The sequence below is a fragment of the Oncorhynchus gorbuscha genome, linkage group LG03, assembly GCF_021184085.1.
Source record: "Oncorhynchus gorbuscha isolate QuinsamMale2020 ecotype Even-year linkage group LG03, OgorEven_v1.0, whole genome shotgun sequence".
Lineage (NCBI taxonomy): Eukaryota > Metazoa > Chordata > Actinopteri > Salmoniformes > Salmonidae > Oncorhynchus > Oncorhynchus gorbuscha.
Genome location: NC_060175.1, coordinates 56639798 through 56664121, shown reverse-complemented (window position 1 = coordinate 56664121; position 24324 = coordinate 56639798). Strand labels below are relative to the sequence as shown.

General features: G+C 42.7%; 1 protein-coding gene across 13 annotated transcripts in view; it reads right to left on the bottom strand.

The window, feature by feature from the left end:
• Positions 1-458: 458 nt before the first annotated feature.
• Positions 459-24324, bottom strand: part of LOC124031607 (neuron navigator 1-like) — a 143447-nt gene continuing 119581 nt past the window's right edge. For 9 of the 13 annotated variants that reach the window (XM_046343055.1, XM_046343056.1, XM_046343060.1 and 6 more), the window contains 16 exons: positions 20734-20845; positions 20441-20559; positions 19830-19838; positions 18169-18386; positions 17794-17956; positions 16927-17101; positions 16507-16604; positions 16287-16382; positions 15734-15902; positions 13030-13265; positions 8660-8814; positions 8494-8565; positions 6546-6742; positions 6186-6304; positions 5585-5794; positions 459-5206 (listed from right to left, as the gene is read on the bottom strand). In XM_046343055.1, the coding sequence (XP_046199011.1) occupies positions 5117-5206; positions 5585-5794; positions 6186-6304; positions 6546-6742; positions 8494-8565; positions 8660-8814; positions 13030-13265; positions 15734-15902; positions 16287-16382; positions 16507-16604; positions 16927-17101; positions 17794-17956; positions 18169-18386; positions 19830-19838; positions 20441-20559; positions 20734-20845 (2238 nt within the window). In that variant the 3' untranslated portion in view covers positions 459-5116. The remainder of the gene's footprint in view (positions 5207-5584; positions 5795-6185; positions 6305-6545; positions 6743-8493; positions 8566-8659; positions 8815-13029; positions 13266-15733; positions 15903-16286; positions 16383-16506; positions 16605-16926; positions 17102-17793; positions 17957-18168; positions 18387-19829; positions 19839-20440; positions 20560-20733; positions 20846-24324) is intronic. The other 4 variants (XM_046343059.1, XM_046343063.1, XM_046343066.1 and 1 more) reach the window with 2 other exon arrangements.

The window sequence follows — 24324 nt, the reverse complement described above, 5'->3', positions numbered from 1 at the left end:
CTATGTTGAACTGATAATGGACCTACTGTACATCCATACAGTTTCTTGACTGTTTCACGCTAGCTAATAATCACTGAAATGAAAGCTAGACAGTCAGGGAGTAATATATATTCCAAAAACGATAGAGAACTAATTTTCACAAATTTTGAAGGCAAGGAAATATAACCACTTTTCAGTGTGGCCCTTCGGACCTTGATGAAGAACGCATGCTGCCCCTGGGGGCCAAAATGAGTTTGACACCCCTAGGTGAGCAGGGGGTTTACCCTGTGTTTCACTCCGTTTCCAGTTCACTGCTGTGTTTGTTCTGATAAATTACTATGATATACACAGATATGATGGTTAGGCCACAACCCAAATGCGCACTGGCCGCTCTTAAAGACATCAAGCACTCTTTGATTGCAAAATGGTATTCATCATTTTAAAAGGAAGTATTTTCGCAATTATGAGACAAATCATATATGACATGATTTTATTGACTGGAACGAACAGCGATAGGTGGATGAAAATGTCATTTCAGAAGCATGCCTACCTCTCCATGTATTGGGCTCAACTCTGGAGTGATAAGTTATTAATCTTGTAATAGGCCTTTATGGAGTTATTTGTTTTCCTTAATGATTGTTGTCGCATACAGTATGCAGAACTATGTACAAATGTTTACAATTATGAAATCCTGTACAAAATAGATAAATGAAATTTTACAAAGGATTCCTTAGAAAAAGAAATATCAAATATCAGCATATTAAAAAGAAAAATCATTTTCTATATAGAATGAACCCCTAACAATACGTTGATGCTATTACATATTTTGTTCACACACTCATTTGGCATGCATTTACAACATTTAAAAATCCATCACATTTGCCCGTCAGTGACATTAGATACCATTATTACAGTTTTTATATTTTTTATTGTGAGTCAGTAACAAGCTTTGTAAAATAATTATGACTATTCAGCAACCTGTATTGGCCTTCATTAAGTGGAAATACTTCATTTCCAAGAACTTCAGATTTGTTTAAGATTTTTTTGAAGACCCTGATATAAAAAATGTTGATTTATCTTAGATTTTTTTTTTAAATCAAGTTTTAATGTTGAACTATGATCTTTGATAATATTTCAATTGTGCCCAACTGTAATACAGGACTAAACCTTTGGACAACAAACTCTATTAACCTACACATCATATCCCTCATGTGACCAACCTGAGTTCAAACCCGGGTTTCCTGTGCGCCACAAGGGTATGTTAGCCCACTGAGCTAAAGCCCAGGTTTTTCCCATCAATTCAAGGTCAGGTGGTGTCTTGTGGGACCAAGGTTTGACACAAAGCATCCCTTCCATTGTCAAAGGTTACATACTCACTCTGTCTCAATGCAACACTTGCATCAAAATTCACATTAAGGCATAGTCAAACCCTGCCTGGAAAACTATCTCATAATCGTCATTTGGTCCAACTTACTGCAAGACTGGGGCAAGACTGGGTTTGTTAGCTTTCAGAACGATTTTGACCGTTTTCTTTTCTCTAATTGCCAACACCAGTAGAAGTTGCTGCATAGTCCTGATACAAAAGATAGTTAGCAAAACACACAGCACGACAGCGCAACAGCCACAACGACCAGTGAATGAGATGAAGAACGAGCAGAATGGCATTTGTTTGCTTGCATACATAGATACGGGGTATAATATACTCTTCTAAATGGTAAAACAATGCAGAGTTGTTAATGAGGCTAATCATTATGATGACAGAAGGTTCATATGGGTCTAGTAGGCTGAGTTAACACAGGCAGCCCAACTCTGATCTTTTTCCTCTTATTGGTCTTTTGACCAATCCGATCCACTCTTTCTACACTAATTAGGCAAAAAGATTAGAATTGCGCTGCCTGTGTAAACACAGCCATGGTGTCATTGTGAAATGGATTGGCCAAAGGGGCATCTTTTCACACATATGGTTATTCAAGGATTCCTTTCAATTTGTAAAAATGTGACCACACAAGGCAGCAAAAGCAATGCGCTTCAAGTCATCAGATGGAGTCGTTTAACAGTTTGATGCAAAAGCATACCAAAAAACTGAAGTAAAAAGGGAATGTGCCATGTTTTAACTTCATCGCGGTGGTTTAGTTGCACTGTGCTTAATAATGACCTTGTGACAGTGTGCACCATTTCTTTCAGTTGTGATAACCATTGTACAAAAGAAAGCAATCTGACATTAAATGACACTTTATACACAGGTGACTTATGATAAAGGGATTATACATCATTAGTGTGAAGAGTCCCAAAACACAGACTGATTCTCCTACATTGTTTCAGCATCAGCCAGTATGGCCAGTTGTATCTTTTGAGAGCACTGCCGTAACCCGCTATACTCTAAAATGACCCCATTATACAAAGATGTAAATCGTCTTTGACTTGTCTTGTTTTGATCAACCGATCTTTCTATGTTCCATGCCTCCGAAGTGGGGAATGGTCCTTGATCATTGCTATGCGCAAACAGATGATTCTTCTGTTTTATGCTGTGTGTCTGAACGGTCATAACCTAAAACCAAAGGCGAGCAAAGCAATAGTACCAGTCAAAAAGAGAGGAGAGCACCATTGGTTGCTACAGTAGATGAAAGACTGTTATTAATAGCAGAGTTAAACCTGTGTCTGACGAAAAGGATTTGTGGGGTGCAACAGAGAACTCTGAATAATGATGTTCAACTCACCCCGGGGTTTTGGTAATAGGCCCAAATACATGTTTTCTACAAGGAATGAGACCGTAGCTTTGTGAAAAGGGTATATTCGAACGCACCTAAATGATCTGCGATGTTATACGGCTACCACATTGAGTAAAAGATCCACGTGTACATTGTTTGTTTTTTTGCACTTTTATGCTCTGACCCCAAACTAGACTGTCAACATGCAAGATTACAGTAAAGTATTTGGATCAGAATGTTAGGTTTATCTACATTGCCACCAATGTAGATAAAATAACTGAAATCGATATTGGAAATAAAGCATTGAGCAAAATTAACTATACCGAATCATGTCGTGGAATAGATTAGACCATACCTCACCATATTCAAAATAAAAGCCAAGCAATATCTGAGCTACAAGCAAATAGTAGTTGCTTATGCGTTATTCCCCTTTCTTAGTAATACCTGATTTTATATGTCGGTAGTGCTGGCGTGGCCTTCTAGTTTCAAACGGATAGTTGGATTTCAAATCTATGGCTGTATGTCAGTTCAGTCAAATGAATTCAAATGTATGCTGCTTGCAACTAAATGAGGAACTAGTACCACAGAAGCTGAAATTTAGTATGTACTGATGACATCTTTAAATGTGTTGGTTAGAGTGGACAGCATTTGTCATTTTGCAATGAATGATAAGCAAAGATATTAACCATAAGGAAATAACCATGTGTCCGTGTGCTGCACATTTCCTATCAACGGTTGTGATGGTGGAATACACCATCGTGGAAACAGGTGCTGCGTGACTGAAATCCCCGGTCTGGGAGGATTTTGGAGTCATTGTGGACAGGGATAACAACCCGGTATGGACACAGCCTGCAACGGTGCAAGCTGGTATTTGTTTACGTTAATTCAGTTAATATAAGTTCATTATTACAATAATTCAGGCTTTCATTTATTTAGACCGTACGCAGGCCATATACAGTTTAGTCCTGTGAGGCTGGTAAACGGTTGAGTAGCCAATAGCCTACTGAATGAATGTAGACTATTTTTGCAGCCTACAGCCTATTCAGTTATGGGAAATGTTTACTTACGTTTGAATGTAAAGGTATTGTTTTGCTATGTCGGCTATAGGCTTTCGTCAAGTAAGAAGAAGGCTAATTAAATAGGATCCTATTCAAAGCGATGTGAGTTGTCAATGTGCCGCATTGCATTGTGAAAATGAGAACATAGGCCTTAATTCATGGCACGGTTTCATTTTATCCAAACAAAGAACAGACAAATGAATTCCTGCAGGGAATGGGAATAGCCTGAGGGGTAAATGTGGAAGACACACCTCAGTTGAATGCATTTTTGTACAACTTCCTAGGTATCCCCCTCTCCCTTACTACTCTGGAGTCATAAAAACAGTCAAACAAATTGATGTCATTTGGAGTGTCATGAATCGTCCCTCGGAAACAACTCTATGCAGAGGAAAATCTGTCCCGATGTCGGATATCGGGTGAGGCTCGGAAATGATGTGGACGGGGCGGGTGCGGCTCCAAAATAAACTGACCTGTGCAGGACTGCACTGAACTATGCGTGGGGGGCAAAAAGTCAATGTCCTGGCACTCACTACTCTGCTCTGAGGCGATGGTTATGAAGCAAAGCACCAATGTTGTATACTGCTACTCATCTTGAGGTTATCATAAGGAATATATTTATTAAGGCATTCAGTATGTTTGGTCACAGAGTCAAAAACAAGTTCACCTGGTTATGTATAAAGAGTTGCATATGTCTAAGATTTGGCCTTCAAAGATTGATAGATGGATATGTATTCAGGACCAGGACTATACAACCTGACAAGCCATACAACATGCCGCCATACTCTTTCCAATAAGCCAAAAACGGGGTCTCCAACTGACTTAATTGTACATGCACACTGCAGGCCATGTTGCTGTTGCTGAGCAAGAGTTGACAAGCAAGGATGGTGCTATTTTGTCATTTGAATTTGCTGTTGGAAGAATCACCTGCTTAGACCAATGAGAGATGAGGATTCATTTCTAAAGTAAGAGTGATACTTATTATCTCGATAATTAGCACCTGTTTCTATCGAGGGTAGCAGTGACAGAGAGAAGGCTTCAGTAAAGAAAGAGAGACTTTATACTGTGTATTGTGAATATAACCTCTAGTTCAATAAATCAAAAATGTTTTCTCTCGCTATAATATATGTCGGTATGACTTGGAATGATTGAATACAATTTCAAAACATCAAAACAAAATGGCTTCTCATTCAACCATATGTAGTGTGATTGTTGTTTGCGGAGATTAAAGATAAGGTCCAAAAGGAGCAGAAAACTATATTGGAGTTTTTGTTCCTGAATATTATGAACTGTGTATACTAGAGCTCACATAGGGGTACATATTTAGGGGCTATTTGAAGGGCTAGGTTTTGAGTCTACAGTTGTAGTTGACGTTCAAAATGTAGGGAGGCTGGGGTCCATTGTTTCTCTGTCCGGAGATTCAATGCAGTTGGCTGCCTCTTGCAACTTCAACAACATAGCCATCTGGAACAACAGACAGAGGGGGAAATGGTCAGAACAGGTGAAGCATTTCAAATTAACTCTATATAATGTACAGTATTGTGACAACGATGCCTTCCAAGGACATAAAGTAATAGAATTGAGATACAGACGAGGCCAGAGAAGGCCTTACAGCAGGGTTGGGAATCAGGTACCACAGGCTTTTGCTCCAGCCCAGCTCGGGCTATTGCACACCTGATTCAACTAATCAACAAATCACATTGTTCAAATTTGGCCACTATCACAGTAGGTGAATCAGGTGTATCGTTGCTGGACCACAACAAAATCATACACACACTGTGGGACCTCCAGGACAACAGTTGCATACCCCATGGTACAAATATGGGAAGTCGAGTGTCTCACCAGAGGGTCCAGGGTGTCCATGGAGCTGGGTGGGGTCTCCTTATTAAGAGGCCTGGCTGAGGCCTCGCTGGGCTGGCCTGGGCCTCCAGAGGTCATGCTGGGGGGAGGCAGGTGGAACAGCTTGGCCTGGTCCTGTTGGGCTGAGGGCCAGGGAAGGGTGCCCCTCACCCACTCCACTGGGTCCTCCCATACCGCCTTCTGACCATGCACCTGTGGCACAAAGCCACAATACGTCATACTCCGAGCACATTTAACATTTTAGTAATTTAGTAAACGCTCTTATACAGAGAGACTTACAGTTATTGCATTAGACAGGTGAGACAGCTACAAATCACAGTGATAGTAAGTCAATTTTTCCTCTAAGGAAGTTATCAGCAAAATCAGTGCTAGTTTGAAAAGAAAAGTGTGAGTGTTATTTCTTGCAAGATCTTTGCTCCATCCATTTACTTTACCTGCAATTCACCTAGCCTGGTCCCAGATCTGGTTGTGCCGTCAAGCCAAACGTTTGACGTGACAATGACCATATCAGTTGGCAATGCAGCACAAACCGATCTGGGACCAGGCTATAATTCATCTACCAGGACAGTAAAACCTGTCTGACCTTAATGCCATCCTTGGCTCCTTCCTGCAGGTAGGGGATAATGGAGAGGTTCCAAAGGTCAATGAACCAGGAGCGGAACTCCTCCACAGTCACAGGACAGGACAGGAAGAAACACGGGCCTAGAGAGAGGGAGAGCGCAAGAGAGAGAGAATAAATAATATTAATGACCACATCAAATCAAAATACACAGTCTGTGGCCATGGACAAGAATCAGATCTCTAGTAACTAACTTATATCACTTTATTTGGATAGTATGTAGATTTAGATCTGTAGATCATCCACAGGGGACTATGCAATTAAAGTGTAACCTAACTTTATATTTGTGTATTATTTCCCAGTTATAACAGAATGTTTTCCTACCGATGAGGAAGTCAGAGGTGCTGTGTTTCTCCAGGAAGGTGTGCAGGTGGTACCACAGCTTGGGCACCCAGTCCAGCACCCTGAGGAGGTCCTCGTTGGCCAGGCTCCGCTCGTCCTCCGCCTCCATCAACTTCCTGTGCAGGTAACGCACCAGGAAGCCATTGGCTGGCTCCACATTATTAGAGAAGGTCACCATCCTTAGGGTCAGGAGAGGGTCAAAGGTCAGGTCATACGGTATGTATCAATGTACTTTTCTAATATATACAGTGCCTTCAGAAGGTATTGACACCTCTTTTTTCCAAATTGTGTTGTGTTACTGTCTGAATTTAAAATGGAATTAAATTGAAATTCTGTGTCACTAACCTACAAACTATACACCATAATGTAAAAGTGGAATTACGTCTTGAGTCAATAACTATTCAACGCCTTTGTTCTCGCAAGCCTAAATACATTTAGGAGTAACATTTAACAAGTCACAATAAGTTGCATGGACTCACTCTGTGTGCAATAATAGTATTTAACATGATATTTGAAGGACTTTCTCATCTCTGTAACCCACACATACACTTATCTGTAAGATCCCTCAGTCGACCAGTGAATTTCAATCACAGATTCAATCACAAAGAACAGGGAGGTTTTCCAATGCCTCATAAGGAAGGGCACATATTGGTAAATGGGTTAAATAAAAAAAGGAGACATTCAATATCCCTTTGAGCATAGTGAAGTTATTAATTACACTTTGGATGGTGTATCAATACACCCAGTCACTACAAAGATACAAGCGTCTTTCCTAACTCATTTGCCAGAGAGGAAGGAAACTGCTCAGGGATTTCACCATGAGGCCAATGGTGACTTTTTAAAATAGTTAGTTTAATGGCTGTGAAAGGAGAAAACTGAAGATGGATCAACAACAGTGTGGTTACTACACAATAATTACTAACCTAAATGACAGCGTGAAAAGAAGGAAGCTTGTACAGAAAAACAATATTCTAAAACATACATGCTAAAGTAAAGTTGATAGAAAATTATGTCCTGTTATGTTTGGGGGAAATCCAACACAACAAATCAATGAGTACCACTCTTCAAATTTTCAAGTACACTGGTGGCTGCATCATGTTATGGGTATGCTTGTCATCAGCAAGAACTATGGATTTTTTTTCATCATAGCGCTTGACGGCTTCTGCAAATGTAGTAGAAGGAATTTTCAATTGCAAAATCATAGAGGAAAACCGGGTTCAGTCTGCTGTCCAACAGACATTGAGAAACAAATTCACCGTTCAACAGGACCATAACCTAAAAGACAAGGCCAAATATACACTAGAGTTGCTTACCAAAATGACATTGAATGTTCCTGAGTGGCCTATTTACAGTTTTGACTTAAACCGCTTGAAAATGTATGGCAAGACTTGAAAATGGCTGTCTAGCAATGATACACAATCAACTTGACAGAGCTTGACAATTTTTTTAAAGAATGTGCAAATATTGTACAATCCAGGTTTGCAAAGCTCTTAGAGACTTAACCAGAAAGACTCTAACATGTTTAGACTCAGGGGTGTGAATACTTATGTAAATGAGATTATATTTTCAATGCCAATGCAGACATTTAAAAAAAAAAAAAAAAAACTTTGTCATGATGGGGTAGTGTGTAGATCGGTGAGAGGAAAAATATATTTCATCAATTTTGAATTCAGGCTGTAACACAAAATGTGCAATAAGTCAAGGGGTATGAATACTTTGAAGGCACTGTTTTACATTGCCAATTTTCTAACCACTGTCCATATTCATTAGACTGACAACATCCCAGTTTAAATATGCATCAAAGCATACTTTAGATGCATGACAGGGATATATTGTAGCCTTAAATAAGATGTTTTAAGGCTAGGTCAGAACAAAAACCTACACACAGAAAAAAAACACACAAAACAACTTGATTTGTCTCTTCATTCACCTGAAGCTGAGGTGCAGGCCATGGTTCGGGGTCATCTTCACCGGCTGGTTAGTAGTTCCAATGATGTAAGGACTGAAATAAACACAGAATCGTCACAGTTCAGATTAGAAACAATAATGTATTAGATGCTTGAGAAAAGGTTCCATTTCAGTGTTAGTCTGCTCACCATTTGTGGTATTTGCAGGTGAGGGCCCCGTTGACAAGCTCACTGATGGAAGTGGCATCATGTATATCATCCAGGATAACCACCAATGGAATTTCAGCGGTGCTGGTTTCCCGGTCAATCTGATTGGCCAGATTGGACAGGCAGAGCTGGAGATCCTGTTCAGAGGGGAGTGAGAGGTAATGTTATTGATGCATGGTGATATTAAATCACAAACCCGAAACCAGATGATTGCTTTCTGTTGGTCCTGAACTGTAAGGTGTACAGCCTTTTATGCCAGGCCAACACTAACACACCTGACAATTAGAGGTAAATGTTTAGTTAGTGCTATTTTAACTCTGCATATTTTGTTGTGAGGATACAGAATCAATAGACCATTTGTGACCCGATTCAGGAAACGACGTGTGTGTCGCAAGTCACGACTTCACTGGAGAGCCACTTGAATGTAAAACATGTTTTTTAATCAAAATGTGTTTTTTTTGGCCTTCTCAAATACAGTATGTGAACTTTCATGTGCCTTAATAAGAAACTTTTGTGCCATCCGTAAATACAAAAAAAATTGTTAAATTACGAGCTTAGTTGGTTTAGCCAAAGAAAAAGCCAGAAACCTTCCCGCTACCCATGATTGTCTGAGATAATGAGTGGGCTGGACATGCTGAAAGATAAGTTTGATTGGTCTGCTTTGCATCTTGTGTCTATAAAATGAGCTGCTCGTTATGAATAGATAATCCTTTCTACTGCAGTTTTTTTCTTAAGATATAATGCTCTCAATAACATTGCTGCCCTGAATTTATCAGGTGCTACCGACGCTATCGACAACGGTCAGTGAGAAACAGTTGTGATGGGCTACTTTCTGGATGACAATCATGCCATGTTGACTCTTACATAGAAAATGAATCAGACCGATGAGGAAATCCCTGATTTAGGTAAAAACGGTTTAGTTAAAGAAGACATTGTAGAGTCTTCTGATGACCGTGATAGGGAAGAAACGGCGATCAACATTTGTCACGGAAGAAGTTTACTGAGTTTTGAAATTAGTGGAAGACAACGGGCCAAACAAGCTGGGCAAACTAAACAGAAATGACACAGGATGTCTTATTTTAATAAAAGGGGTTGCAGTCTGCCGTGAAGCTTTCATCCATGTATACGAGTAAGAATCTAGCTACAGTTTCAGATATTATAAGTTTCTAAATTTGTCAGAAAGTTGTTTTCAAGTTCAAGTTTGCTGTTAGCTAGCCAGCTGGAGTTCGATGGTTAGCTTGCTAGCTAACATTGAACCTATTTGGTTAACTTTAGCAAGGTACTGTATGACAATTGGTTTGTATTGCTAGTAATGTGGAGGAGACATGTGTGGATCTGAATAGTGATAACTGCAGTGGCCAAAACAAGAACACGTTTGTGCTCTGGTATTGTGCCTGGCAGACCATGCAAAAGCTCCACCACAGTCTGGCCCTTCACTTCCTGATCACAGGCCACACCAAGTTTGCCCCCGACTGACTGGTGCTTCGGCCTCATAAAGCAGCACTTCAGAAAGACTAGAGTGAACACTTTCTCTGAGATTGCTGGTGTTGTGAAGGACAGCACTGTGACAGGGGTCAACATCCCACAGCTGGTTGGACTGGAGGATGGTACGGTGCTGGTGGAAAGCTATGGCTGGCAACAACTTCAGGCTGCTGCCACAGATCAAGCAGTACCAGTTGTTGTTATTCCCTGTTTTACAGCTTCGATGCTCTGGAGCCTGGTGTTGTCGCTAATGAGCATTCGGACTGTCGGGACCAGGTTTTATCTGCTGCGCAACGCTGACATCCTTCCTCTGAAAAAGTGTCTGCCTGTACAAGCACCACCTGGACTGGACACAGCTAGACAAACTATTTTTTTTACAAGAGATGGGAGTTTTGCGACGAAGAGGCTATGGACATCACATGCCCTGCACCAAAGTCAAGGGCAGGACAGAAACAGTCTCTCTCTAAACACATACGTTGCTGCTACTATTTTTCTGTTTTTGTCCTGCTGCTCAGCCACTTGACCCCTGATTGTATGCATATAACTAACCGCGTTTATCACTGATATTGTTATTAATATTGTTCTTGTACATGCTGTATATTATTTGATTTATATTGACTATTTCTGATATTTCTACTCTGCAAGTAACCATTTGGCTGTACCGTTTACACCTTCTGTGGAGACCCATCCACTTAGCAAGACTTAGAAAAATATTGATATATAACATGAATATTGATATGTGTAGTCGTAACATGATTTTGTGACATACCACAACCTCATGTGACCGTATCAAGTGTCCACCACATAAATAAACGGTGCATGAATCTGTTTTTGTACTGTACATGTGAGATGAAACCTCACACAGGTTTCATCTCAGGTTGCATGACATTAACTTGTATGGAATACTATGTGATAAGTGCGTGTGTAACAGTATATAAACAGTAACAATTTTTTTATGTCTTCACTATTATTCTACAATGTAGAAAATAGTAAAAATAAAGAAAAACCCTTGAATGAGAAGTGTGTCCAAACTTCTGACTGGTACTGTATATATTTCAAGAGCCAATTTTTTTCCATCTTCGTAACATTGCAAAATCTGAAACTTCTAGTTTAAAAGATGATGCAGAAAATCTAATCCATCCTTTTGTCACTTCTAGATTAGACTACTGCAATGTACTACTCTCCGGCTACCCGGATAAAGCACTGAATTAACTTCAGCTAGTGCTAAATACGGCAGCTAGAATCTTGACTAGAATACACAAATTGTATCATATTAGCTCCCCTCTCTCCACTGGGATGATATGCCTCTGGCCCTATTACAGGGGCTGAGTCACTGGCTTGCTAGTGCAATCCCATGCTGTCCCTAGGAAGTGTGCATCCGGTCGTGCCAGGCTCTGTTCGCTGTACTAGCCTTGAGTGTGGTTATATCCTGTCTGGTTGGAAATGTCCGGGGGTATCACCGGATGCGGCCACAGTGTCCCCCGATCCCCTCCGTCTCAGTATCTATGCTGTAATAGTCTATATGCCAGTCTAATAACTCTCTTTCTCTCCCCCTCTCTAATGCCTGGCCTGATGTTTGTCCCCATGCATAGTCTACCTGGCCATGCTGCTGCTCCAGTTTCTGCTGTCCGGCCTGTGGCTATGGAACTCTGACCTGTTCACCCGGATAAGCTACCTTATCCCGGACCTACTGTTTCGACCCTCTCTATATCGCACTTACTGTCTCGACCTTTGAATGCTCGGCTATGAAAAGTCAACTGACATTTACTACTGAGGTGCTGACCTGTTGCACCCTCTACAACAACTGTGATTATTATTTGACCCTGCCGGTCATCTATGAACATTTGAACATCTTGAAGAACGATCTGGCCTTAATGGCCCTGTACACGTATAATCTCAGCCAGAAGAGGACAGGCCACTCCTCACAGCCTGGTTCCTGCCTTTCTAGGGAGTTTTTCCTAGCCACCGAGCTTCTACATCTGCACAGCTCTGACACACACACACACACACACACACACACACACACACACACACACACACACACACACACACACACACACACACACACACACACACACACACACACACACACACACACACACACACACACACACACACACACACACACACACACACACACTTACCCCACCAGACGTGCCACCAGACGTCTTTACACAGTCCACAAATCCGTAACAAATTAAAGAAATCGTACAGTATTATATAGAGCCATTATTGCATGGAACTCCCATCTCATATTGCTCAAATGAACAACAAACCTGTTTTTTTTAAACAAAGCAACACCTCACGGCACAACGCCTCTCCCCTGTTTGACCTAGATATTGTGTGTATGTATTGATATGTCGGCTATGTGTGCCATTTAAAACATTTTTTGATGTAGTTCTGTCCTTGAGCTGTTCTTGTCTTTTCATGTTCTGTATTATGTCTCATGTTTTGTGTGGACCCCAGGAAGAGTGGCTGCTGCCTTCACAACAGCTAATGGGGATCCTAAGAAAATACCAAATTGCTTGCTCTTTGAGGTTTTAGGCTGGGTTTCTGCATAAGCACTTTGTGTCATCTGCTGATGTAAAAAAGGGCTTTATGAATACATTTGATTTATTGGTTGGCAGAGAAGTTTATCGGTCTATTAACTTACTTTCAAACAGCTCTTGCACCAAAAGGCCAATATCATTTTCACAATTTCACAATATTACTCCCAACCTCATAGGGTGGAAATATATTTAAAACACGGGTAAATCACATTTTTGACTGCACTGGGCCTTCAATAATCAGCTGCTCAGCCCGTAGCTCCTCTCCAGAACTAGGAATGAGGAAACCCCGGTACCGTATGGCACACACTATCCTGTCCCCACCTTGCAAGACTGGCGGTGCATGTTGAAGGTGACCACAATGCCGTCGTTGAGGTCTCGACCGCTGCGGTCCACCAGGTACTCTGCCAGGCGAGACGTGAGGTAGCTCTTGCCGGTGCCGCTGGGCCCAGACATGATGAGGCGGCGGTGCTTCAGCAGCAGGCTGATGTAGTGTTGGGTCATGGGCTTGGGGATGAGGGTCTCAAACACCAGGCTGTCCACACACTTCTCCTTCAGACCTGCAGGACGCAGAGTTCAAACGTTTAGTGTTCGGGAAGCTTTATTGTCTGTTCAGGGTAAACACACAGAATTAAATGTAACACTAGAATGGACAAAAAAAAAATTGGCCATCTTGGCTTAGAATTATAGGGATTATATGGGTAAACATTTCAAACAGCATTTCTTTGACAACACATAGACAGGTCATGTACAAGGATTGGTAGGGTTGTAGGGCGTTCCAAACAGCCCTCCATTCAGCTGCTCACAGAGACATACTGTACATGAAGTTAAACCAGGGAGTAGTTAAATCAGGGAGTCTGCTTAACGATTTACAGCATCACATGTCTCCCTTCATAAACAACTTTGAGTGCAGAGAGAATGTTCTGTAAATAACTCCCAGATCAAGAGCAAGGAGTATGTGCTCCTCCTCTTCCCTCTCCGTACCTTCTCCCCCCTACCTCCTCCATGCCCTCACCCTACAGTGTGACATATCACCACCCACATTTATAGGGTGTGTGTGTTTTGTGTGTGTGTGAGGCCTGGGCCAGTTGGGTCGGACTGCCTGAGCTGTCTGACACACAAGCTGCAGCGGGATCATGTTCCTCTAAACCCTCGATTGCACTCCCCTGCTTCTTTCCCACCCTGGCCTATGTCATTCCTGCTTAGCCAGGTGGAACAGACAGCCTACCCAGTCTGCACCTCTTCATTGGTTTAAAAACACAAATGGGGTTCTAACTGATATGGATTACCCTGAAATGGATCTATGTACACTACTGTTCTAAGGAAATGCGCTCTAAAAAAAAAACGACATCGAACCAAGAAAGCTAATCTGCTAATGGCCTGGCTGAGTGTGTGTTTTCCTCTGGAACTTAGCAAGTAGAGAGCTGTAGACACCACAAATCAGTCTCAGCCTGGCCCTAACCTCTCCGCAACAGGGTGCCAGTAGCAACAGTCATCGGAATTGTTAAAATGTTTAACAAACTATTCTAATAAATGCAACAGTTGGACAATGGATGAAGATACTCCAAAATTTTTATTTATGATCCTTCAGATATTGATTGAATTATCTTTGTTTTCTATGTTCTATGTTTTCCTCTGAATCTCCTAGGGGACGGAGGGAATCCACACATTCTCTTATATAGCAAGTAGGGAGCGGTATAGTGCCATTCAGAGTTAGAAAGTTGATTGTATTGTAATATGTCTGACAATGTAAATGTACTTCTAATCCGTCTGTCTGCATAAGACATGGCATAATAGGGTGTAGTGAGATACCCAATGGGTTGGATGGGACATTTCTCGTCAATTATCTTGAAAAAACATATACTTAAAAACACCTGGTCCTGGATGGGAGACCAGATGCTGCTAAAAGTGATGTTGGAGGGTCAGTAGTATGCACTCCTTCCTCTAGTCTAAAACAAATATCCCGATGCCCCGGGACAGTGATTGGGGACATTGCCCTGTGTAGGGGACCTGACTCTCTGTGGTCACTAAAGATCCCATGGAACTTATCGTAAGAGTAGAGGTTTTAACCCCGCTGTCCTGGCTAAATTTCCAATCTGACCACCATTTTTTTCCTAATTAATTTTGAATTCAGGCAGTAACACAACAAAATGTGGAATAAGTCAAGGGGTATGAATACTTTCTGAAGGCACTATAAGACACCACAAATCTTAGCCCAAAGTCAGCTCTCCGCTACAGGGTGCCAGGGGTCAGAGAGAGGTCAAAGACAGGGGCGCGATAGAGTTGAATCAATAAAGAGACAAACAGAAGGACTTATGAGACTTCACAGCAGCACTTTAAATGCTAGACAATTCAGAAAGTAAACCATTGAACATAATTTGAATGGTCAGTCTAATTCCTGAATTGAAATGGATTTGAACCCAAGCCTAATATTCTACATCATATCTTAGTATGGAACATAACAAGCAGTCCAAATATCTGGTTAAGGTCCACAGCATGGGTCATAAATCATGATATCTCTAAATAAAACATTCCTTTCATCATTGTTCAGTGCGGAACGGGAGATCTGAAGAGAGTGGACAGAAATTCCCAGAGCAGACGAAAGGAGGCGAATGTCAGTTAGACCAAACATACACGGTCTCGCGGCCAAAAAACATGTGCTACAATGACCTTTGGGGTGAACATTAACTCCATTGACTGTTGACCCCAAATATATCTAACACAAGCTAGACACGAGCTGTCTTTTACAATCGATGATCAAAGAAATGGCACGGAAAAAAACTTGCTGTGATAATCAGTTAATAGTACATTAACAAATACCCTCTCCCTCAGAGAAATATTTGTCTACATCAGAAATGAAACTGTAGATTGTAGCTAACTTTTATAACAAGTTTTTTGATCGTCACATTAAATAGATACAGTGATAAAGGGCATCCTTGTATTACATACTGGCCCTAAATAATGGTATATTTCCGGAAAATGACCATTGTTCATAATTATACCATTATGATCCTAGTCAGGTACTGACCTTTGAGTGTGACAGTGATGCCGCTGGTCCCCTTGGAGACACAGCGTGAGGGCTGGCTCTCTGGCAGCTCCCCTCCCAGCACCCTCCTGATGTGGTTCATACTGTAGCTGTAGACAGAGTCTGTAGTAAGGCCCAGGCTGGAGGTGGGGTCCACCTTGGCTATGTACACCTAGGGGGAGGAGAGAAGGGGGAGGCGAGGAGATGAGTGGGGGCAGGGGAGAGGAGACATGGGAGATGACAGGGGAGAGGAGGAGAGACAGGGGAGAGCAGAGGAGGGGAGGCAGAGGAGGGGAGAGGAGATTAGGGGAGCAGACTGAGAATTTACAGATACAGATTAAACTCTAGCCAAAACCATGTCCTAACTGAGAAGAAAAGTGGCCCCTGTATTTATGCGTGTTCTGTTTGTAGACATAACCCTACACAGAACCCTGCACCCTACCTTGTCATTTAAGTTTAAACAAATAACATTTTTAGGGTACATTTGCATCAACAATATATCCACCTTTGAATGTAAACGTGCTTTCTCACAGTCGAGGTGCCTGTTGAGACTCACCTTAAAAGCCTGGCCAACAGCCGAGTCCAGCATAGGCCAGTCCATTCTGCCGTTAACCCTCACAGTTCCGATGAAGAAGTCCTGCTGTTTCACCTCCTGTTGAACGAGGACAGGAGCAGTGGCGAGGTTAAACGGTTCACCATCACGCTTATTGTAGAGGCCAGCTGAACCCAACAAGTCTGGCTCATACATAAATCATGAATCGTATAAATAGACTCACATCTTTGAAGACGCGCAGATTGGCCACGCAAACCACCACTCTCACGCGAGTGTCGTCCCTGGGAGCGGGGAGGCTCACGGTATCTGTCTGGAACACGTCTGTTTCGACAGAGAGAGAGAGAGAATGGTATGGGTGGTAGTCAGCCGGAGAGACACTGGGTCAAGGAGTAATCTAATGCATGTCATAATTACAACATGTCAAACACATAAACGTGGGTACACGATGTCCTTGTGTTCTGTTAGACAGTTGTATGTTTACTTATCACAGAGTTATGACCCTTTCACCCTGCACACTAAGGAGGGTTATTTAGCTGAAATGCTTCATGGTAATTATCCCTTGTCTCCTTGAATTCATGACATTCAGTCTTAAGACTTGTTGAGTGATGACTGCGTTCCTCTAGTTACTGACGCCAGGCCTCACCAGAGGGGCTGCCCTCTCCCAGACTCATGCTGAAGGTCTTGGTCAGAGACATGGCAACAGATTGGCGTGGCGAGGCGGTGCCGAGTGATGCCAGGCCGGAGGACTGGGAGGTGGAGGTGGAGGGACCGCCTGTCTTCAACTGGTCATTCTCTGCCTTCAGGTTCTCCACTGTCATCTGCAGGCAGGAACACACCGTGTAGGATTAGGGTGATACTTACATAGCTACTTAATGAGGGGACTCCTGTAGGGCTGTAATGGGGTCAGGGTCAGAGTTCAAACCGCACAAACCAGTTATAGGTTTGTGCGGTTTGACCTCTGACCCTGACCGCCTCACGTTACAGTAGATGTTACATTGGGTAACACAAAGACACACAGGCACATGCAGGCATGCTCACACACCTCGCAAACACACAAGAGTCCTGCACTGGTCAGTTTTTTGGAACCACACCCGCGCCACATCAATTCCAATATGACATCAGTACAGATTTTTCTACCCAAATTGACTTTCTACCCGAAAGGGGATCAGTGACCCGCTGAATAACATACATTTGTATCATTGTTTTTATGAGCAAGGCTAACCAGGGAAAGGACACTTGGCAATGTATTCTCCAATGAGGGGGATGAAACGTACGTTTCAGCGCCACACAAATAATAGAAAGTACCTTGATCCACTGTGTGCGTAACTGGTAGCCTATATGCCTGCCTCACCGCTCACAGGATGGAATTTGCAACACATTGCAACACAACATGTATTTTTTTTTTTAAAGATCTCGATTTAAAACGTTTTCGACGCAATATCATTCTCAACCGTGAGCCGAGCCATGGGTGGCCGACCCGTTGCAGGACCTCTAACACACACACACACACCTGCATGTTGTTCATGGCCTCCTGCAGCTGCTCCAGCTGGTGGGCGGAGCTAAGCGCCTCCAAGCGGATGTCTGTCAGCTTCCTCTCCTTCTCCCAGAGGGCCGAGCGCAGCGTGGTCACCACCTTCTCATCCTCCGGGGGCTCCTCGCTTCCTTCGCACAGTCTGGAGAAGAAGAGAAGAACACACCTTGCTTAGACTGAAAAGAGGTGGCAGGTACCGCCTCAATTCCACTGAACTGTGTGATAGAGATGAATAAGAGAGATAACGGTACATGACATTCATACACGTGCCATTTGGTGCCCATTTGAAATATGTTTCTTAAGCAAGCAAAACATGATTCAGACTGGAGGGGCACCGGGAGGAATTGACCGTACCCAGAGGAAGACGCAGAGACAGAGGACCTCATCATGGAAATGTCCCCATTTCCATCTCCCTCCCCATCCCCATCCCCATCCCTGTCCACGTGGTGGATGGGGATTTTAGGAGAGGAGGGTGCCGAGGAGTCTGGCGTGGCGATCTCCTCGATGTCGGCGTATGACGCCGAGAGCTTGGACCCCTTCTTGCTGAACGCCTTGTTAAAGGAGCTCCTCAGCTACACAGAGAAATACATAGACAGCAGAGGTGACAATTAAAGACTGGTGGGGCACCCAGAGAGAAGCACAATGAATACGTACAGTGTTGTGACTCCTGTAACCATCCCTGTATTCGTTGATGCATTCGACGTTTGATGTGTCTCAAATGGCACCCTTTCCCCCTGTATAGTGCACTACTATAGGGGGAAAGGGTGTTATTTGACACGCACAGCTATTCTTCATCGAAATCACTGCAGGGGTCTTTTTGTGTTTATTTGGAAGTCATTACTTCGGCTTTGATTTGGACATTGGAATATATAGCCAGTAGAAAGAAAGAAAAAAAACACGCTGTCCTCAAAATCCCCAACTCTCCCGACCCCTATGCTGGTGTCCTCTTTTTTTCTTTGGTGAAGCAGGGTAATGTGACAACCCAAGGCTCATCGAGGGCGGGGGTAAATTTCATAAAGAATTCCAGTCAACTCAAAAAAAGTCAACCAAATTCCAATTCCAAATTGTCCCAACTGAAAAGCATTGAATAGAATTGGAATTCCAGGTCTACTTCCTGAATTGACTGGAATTGACCTGAACCCTGCAGAACACTAGTCACGGGACGCATTCCTATGGACGCAGTCCACGCAACATGAAGATGACCTAGCAGATTAGTCTGTAGGGAACTGAGCACATAGGAATAAGCATCTGGCGATGAGACAGAGACGTTCACTAGACTTATGTTCACTAAGTTATGTCCAATGAGGAGGAAGGAAGAGAGAAAAGAACTGCCCCATGGTGGAAAAAGCCGTGAGCGTTGTACAGACCGTACAGATTTGAGTTGTTGCAAGAATCATGACCAAATGATTTTTGTGTTTACGTTCACTTTGTTCACAGTAGAACCCTATACGAGGAATAATCCACATTTCTGTACTGTCTGTACAGTTTAAACAAAGGGAGTGCTATGATTCGACAATACATACGCTTAAAAAAAATTGTGTTGAGTTTGACGTTTTGTCATGATATGTCAAATATGAGGACTGCTGTACCACAACAAAACAACAGGAAATGGCTGGGGGTGACTATATCACAAAAAAAAGTTGATTTTGTCCTCTGGCAAAAAAAAATGTCACTGTCATTCACTAACTTTCAGACAAGCTTTGCACGAAATCAAAACTTCTCGGGACACTAAACAAAACAGAATTTGAAAACAACATTTGCCGTCGTCAGATGATCCAATTTACTTTGTCATTTCTGAATCATTTATCTGCCTTACATTTACCGTAAATGGTATACATAAAAATGTATGCTACCGTAAAGTACAGTTAGTGAATGAAGTGGATTTGGCTAGGTTTAATATGGGATGAAAAACCACACAGCTTTTCCAAATAACTAACAAGTATGACTCATCAGTGCAGGGAGGAAGGGGGGGGGGGGGCTTGGGGCTTGGGGCTCTTACAATATCCACTACTCACCTCAAAGACCTGAATAAAATACAGTAGCAGGGAAGCATGAGAAAGAGATCAGAGAGGAGTCATACTTCATATCAGATTTGGAGCGAGAGAGAGTGAGAACCCACACATGCAGGAGACAGACGCAGAGCGAGTGGCTGGATGGTTTCTCTCCTTTCAATGCAAAACACAAGTTAGGATTCTAAAATGTAGCAATCCCATTCTATGCCAATCTCATAACTTCATGATGTTGCTATTTTATAAGCTCTTTTGAATGTTTATGTTGGTTTATAGCTCGTGTTAAAACATGTCATGTGGAGTTTGTGAATGCTTGATGAATACATACATTAGCTAGATCACATAAAGTGGAATAAAGTTACCCACTTTGCTTGTTACTAGCCAGTCCAGTGGTAAACTCTTGGTATAGTGAACTCCAGGAACTCAAATTGTAGGTTTCCGCAACGTTGGACACCAATAGGCCGATCAAATCCCATTGATCCAAAAATCCAGACCGTTTTGACAAGACAGTACCACTGCCCTGACCCTAGTTAAAGGGGTTCTCGCATAGAACCAGAAACCCAATTAGAATCCTGACTCTAATTCCTTATTATATTTAGACGGTTCTGTGCCCTCACCCAGCTCTTCTTCTTCTTCTTGGCCTCCTGCTCCTTCAGACTGCCCATGCTGGAGTGGCTGGTGATGCTGTTCAGGCTGGAGATGCTCTCAGAAGAGTTCTGCCTCTTCATCTGCAGCTCTGGAGAGACAAGAGGAGCTAGTGAGGGGGAGTGAAGAGAGAGAAAAGCCGTTCTAGAGAAGAGAAGATGAGCTAGTGATGGCGGTGAAGAAGAGAAAAACTGGTCTGGAGAAGAGAGGGAATGGTCAAAGGGATTATATTGAAAGAACGTTAGACCCTTGGTTGGCTCCCTACCTTTGGGAGGGATGTCAGGGTTACTGAGGGCCACATGGATTATATCCTGTGCCTCTGTGTTCTTCGTCTTCAGAATCTCTATGGTCTCCTTCAGATCAGTCAGCTCAGAGTCCTACAAGGAAACAGGACCAGTACATTACAACTGTCTGTTGCCTCTAGGGTTGCAGAATTCTGGTAACTTTCCCCAAATTCCCAGGTTTTCCAGAAATCCTGGTTGGAAGATTCCCGGAAGCAGGAAATCGGAGAATCCTCTAACCAAGATTTCTGGGAAAACCTGGGAATTTTGTGGAAGTTACAGGAATTTTGCAATCTTACTCTGATGTTGAGAGAGGACTCCCTACTGTATATCTTCTGGGCTAATGTACCCCGTTGAGCAGCTGACAGCAGTCCTACATGGGGGGACTGACTCTGGTGTGTCTATGGCAGGGGTGTCAAAGTCAAATGGACGGAGGGCCAAATAAAAAATTTAGCTACAAGCCGAGGGCCGGACTGTTCGAATGTTCATTGAAAAAATTTTAAATGACGCATATAGTCTAGTGAACCTAATTGAACCTACTGAAAACCTAACAAATATATTCCAATATGATCAGATAAATAAAGCAATATTTTCTTATGGCTCTGTCAGTAATCTTTAATTTTCAACAGACACAAAAGACAAATTTCCTTTATATAAAAATCTCCATAACATGAACATTAAATGAAAGAAACCGGTATTCAAGGCACCATCAGTAGCCTATATTTTCTATTTTAGCAAAAGTGGGCTAAATTTACTTCAAAGAAAAAAACAATAATAGCAATTTTCTATCATCCACTCAACTGAAATATTTTTAAAATATAATTGGATTGAAATACAATAAAATAAAGTGCAAAAATCTATTAATCAAAAACAACACTTTGTTTAAGGAGAAGTAACATGCAGTGAAAACAAATATTAAACTTTAACTTTTAAACTTGAACTGAGTAAAAACTCTAAATATGTGATTGCACAGTAATGTTCACTTGTTTGAGGTTGAGGGTGATACTTGGTGGTGTCCCATCTTTTCCACAAGTTCATCAATGTTCGGGGTAAGGCTCTGAGCTGAGGAAATCCTCAGAATTGAGTGGAGGTGTTCAGCAGTAAGTCGACTTCTGTGTGATGTTTTGTTCAAGTTCATCAAAGAAAACAGTTGTTCACACAGGTATGTGCTGCCAAACATAGACAACGTTTGAGCAGCCTGGATGCGCAGCTGGGGCATTGTGTCGGGGAGGAAACGGGCGAACTCCGCAGCACCCACTGCCGCATATTTTGCCCTCAGTGCATCATTGCATTGGAGGTCAATCAACTCCATTTGGAGGTTTGGTGGTGAGCTTTCCACGTCAACAGCAAATGGGTTACCGAGCAGTTCCAACCTGCTTTTTTGTGCTTCAAAGTCAGCAAATCGGCGTCGAAAGTCAGCGGCAAGCATACCTATTTTATCAGCCAACTGTGCGCTCGGGAACGCACTGGTAGAGAGCTTCTCTTTCATGGTCTGGCAGCTGGGAAAGTGGCTCAAATTTTCTTTCCGCATCTGCGTCTCCCACAGAGTCAGTTTGGTTTTAAATGCCTTCACTGTACTGTACATATCAGAGATGACACGATCCCGACCCTGCAGCTGCAAGTTCATTGCATTCAGATGACTCGTAATGTCACACAGAAAAGCCATTTCACACAGAAACATTTCGTCTCGGAGTTGTGTTGTGTCTTTCCCTTTGCTGTCCAAGAACAGACAAATCTCCTCACGAAGCTCGAAACATCTTTGAAGCACCTTTCCCTGGCTTAGCCATCGCACCTCTGTGTGATAAGGCAAATCACCATGCTCCGTTTCTAACTCCGTCAGAAATGCCTTGAACTGGCGGTGATTCAAACCTTTGGCTCTGATAAAGTTAACTGTGCGCGTGATGATGCTCATTACATGCTCCATTTTCAAGGCTTTACCGCACAACGCTTCCTGGTGTATGATACAATGATAAGCTGTCAGCTCACCTGTCGCGTTTTCCTCTTGCATCTTTTCCCGTATCTTCTCCACCAGTCCGCTCCTGTGTCCACACATCGCAGGTGCTCCGTCGGTTGTCAAACCCACGAGTTTTTCCCAAGGCAGCTCCATCTCATTTACACATCTTGACACCTCTTCATACAAATCATGCCCCGTAGTTGTGCCATGCATAGGACGTAAAGCCAAAAACTCCTCTGTCACGCTTAGGCTGGAGTCCACTCCGCGGATGAAAATTGACAACTGGGCAATGTCAGAAATGTCGGTGCTCTCATCCACAGCCAAGGAATATGCAATGAAATCTTTTCCCTTTTTCACAAGCTGCTCTTTTAGATTGATGGACAACTGGTCTACTCTCTCGGCAATGGTGTTTCTGCTCAGACTCACATTTAAAAAGAGTTGCCTTTTTCTGGGCAAACTTCGTCACAAACTTTAATCATGCAGTTTTTGATGAAATCCCCCTCCGTAAATGGCCGGGCTGATTTAGCGATCTCTTCTGCCAAAATAAAACTGGCCTTGACAGCAGCCTGGCCTTGTGATTTGGCTTTTTTGAACAGAGCCTGTCGAGATTTGAGGCCTCGTTTTAATTCCTCTGCCTTTTGTAGCCTTTGTTCCATGTCCATATTCTTGTTTTTGTCCGCGTGTTTCGTTTCATAATGTCGTCTCAGATTATACTCTTTCAGTACCGCCACACTTTCTCCACACAGAAGACACACAGGTTTTCCAGCTACCTCCGTGAACAAATACTCCGACTCCCACCTTGTTTGAAACCCCCGGTTCTCAGTGTCCACCTTCCGTTTTGCCATTTTTGATGGGTATCTGAAAGTTAATTTTACTGTGATGCTGACAACTGCTGTGCCAATAAATATTGAAATGAAGCAGCCTACTGCTCGGTGCGTCACCGTTGCATTGTGGGAAATGTAGTATTGGTGCGTGTAAAAGATCTGCGGGCTGCCGGCTTGCTGCGGTCTGCGGGCCGGTTCTAATAATAAATCAAGATCATCCCAGGGGCCGTAAAAAACCTTCTCGCGGGCCGGATGTGGCCCGCGGGCCTTGACTCTGACATATGTGGTCTATGGTGTCTCAGACCTGAAGGATTGTGCTGAGTGGCTGGTGAAAACAAGACCTTAGCACCATGTCAACTTTTGACCTAGATTTAACTTCCTGTCCTCCTGACAGTCTTTGTCCTCTGCTCTCCAACAGCAAGATACAGTTAGACGATGCCAGGGCTTTGGGGTGGTCATGCGGCTAACGCTCAAGGGCATGTTGTGGTCCAGGATGTTAGCCTTGACTGTCAAAACACACTGAGGAGATCAGACTCTGTCTACACTCTACGCTCACTTTGCGCTCAGCCTTCTCATATAACAAATGTCAAATTGGTTCATTTGTTTGAAAAACTATTGGTTAAACATGAATTCTCCAGATGCATTTTTTTGATGAAATTCTCACAACTTGAAGCTCTGTTTGCTAACAACTAATTATGGTGAACTGGAAAGAGCGCTGAATAATAAACATATCCTTATGGACATTTATTTGACATTGATTGGAAATAGCTGGACAGTAAATGAATAGCGCAGAACTC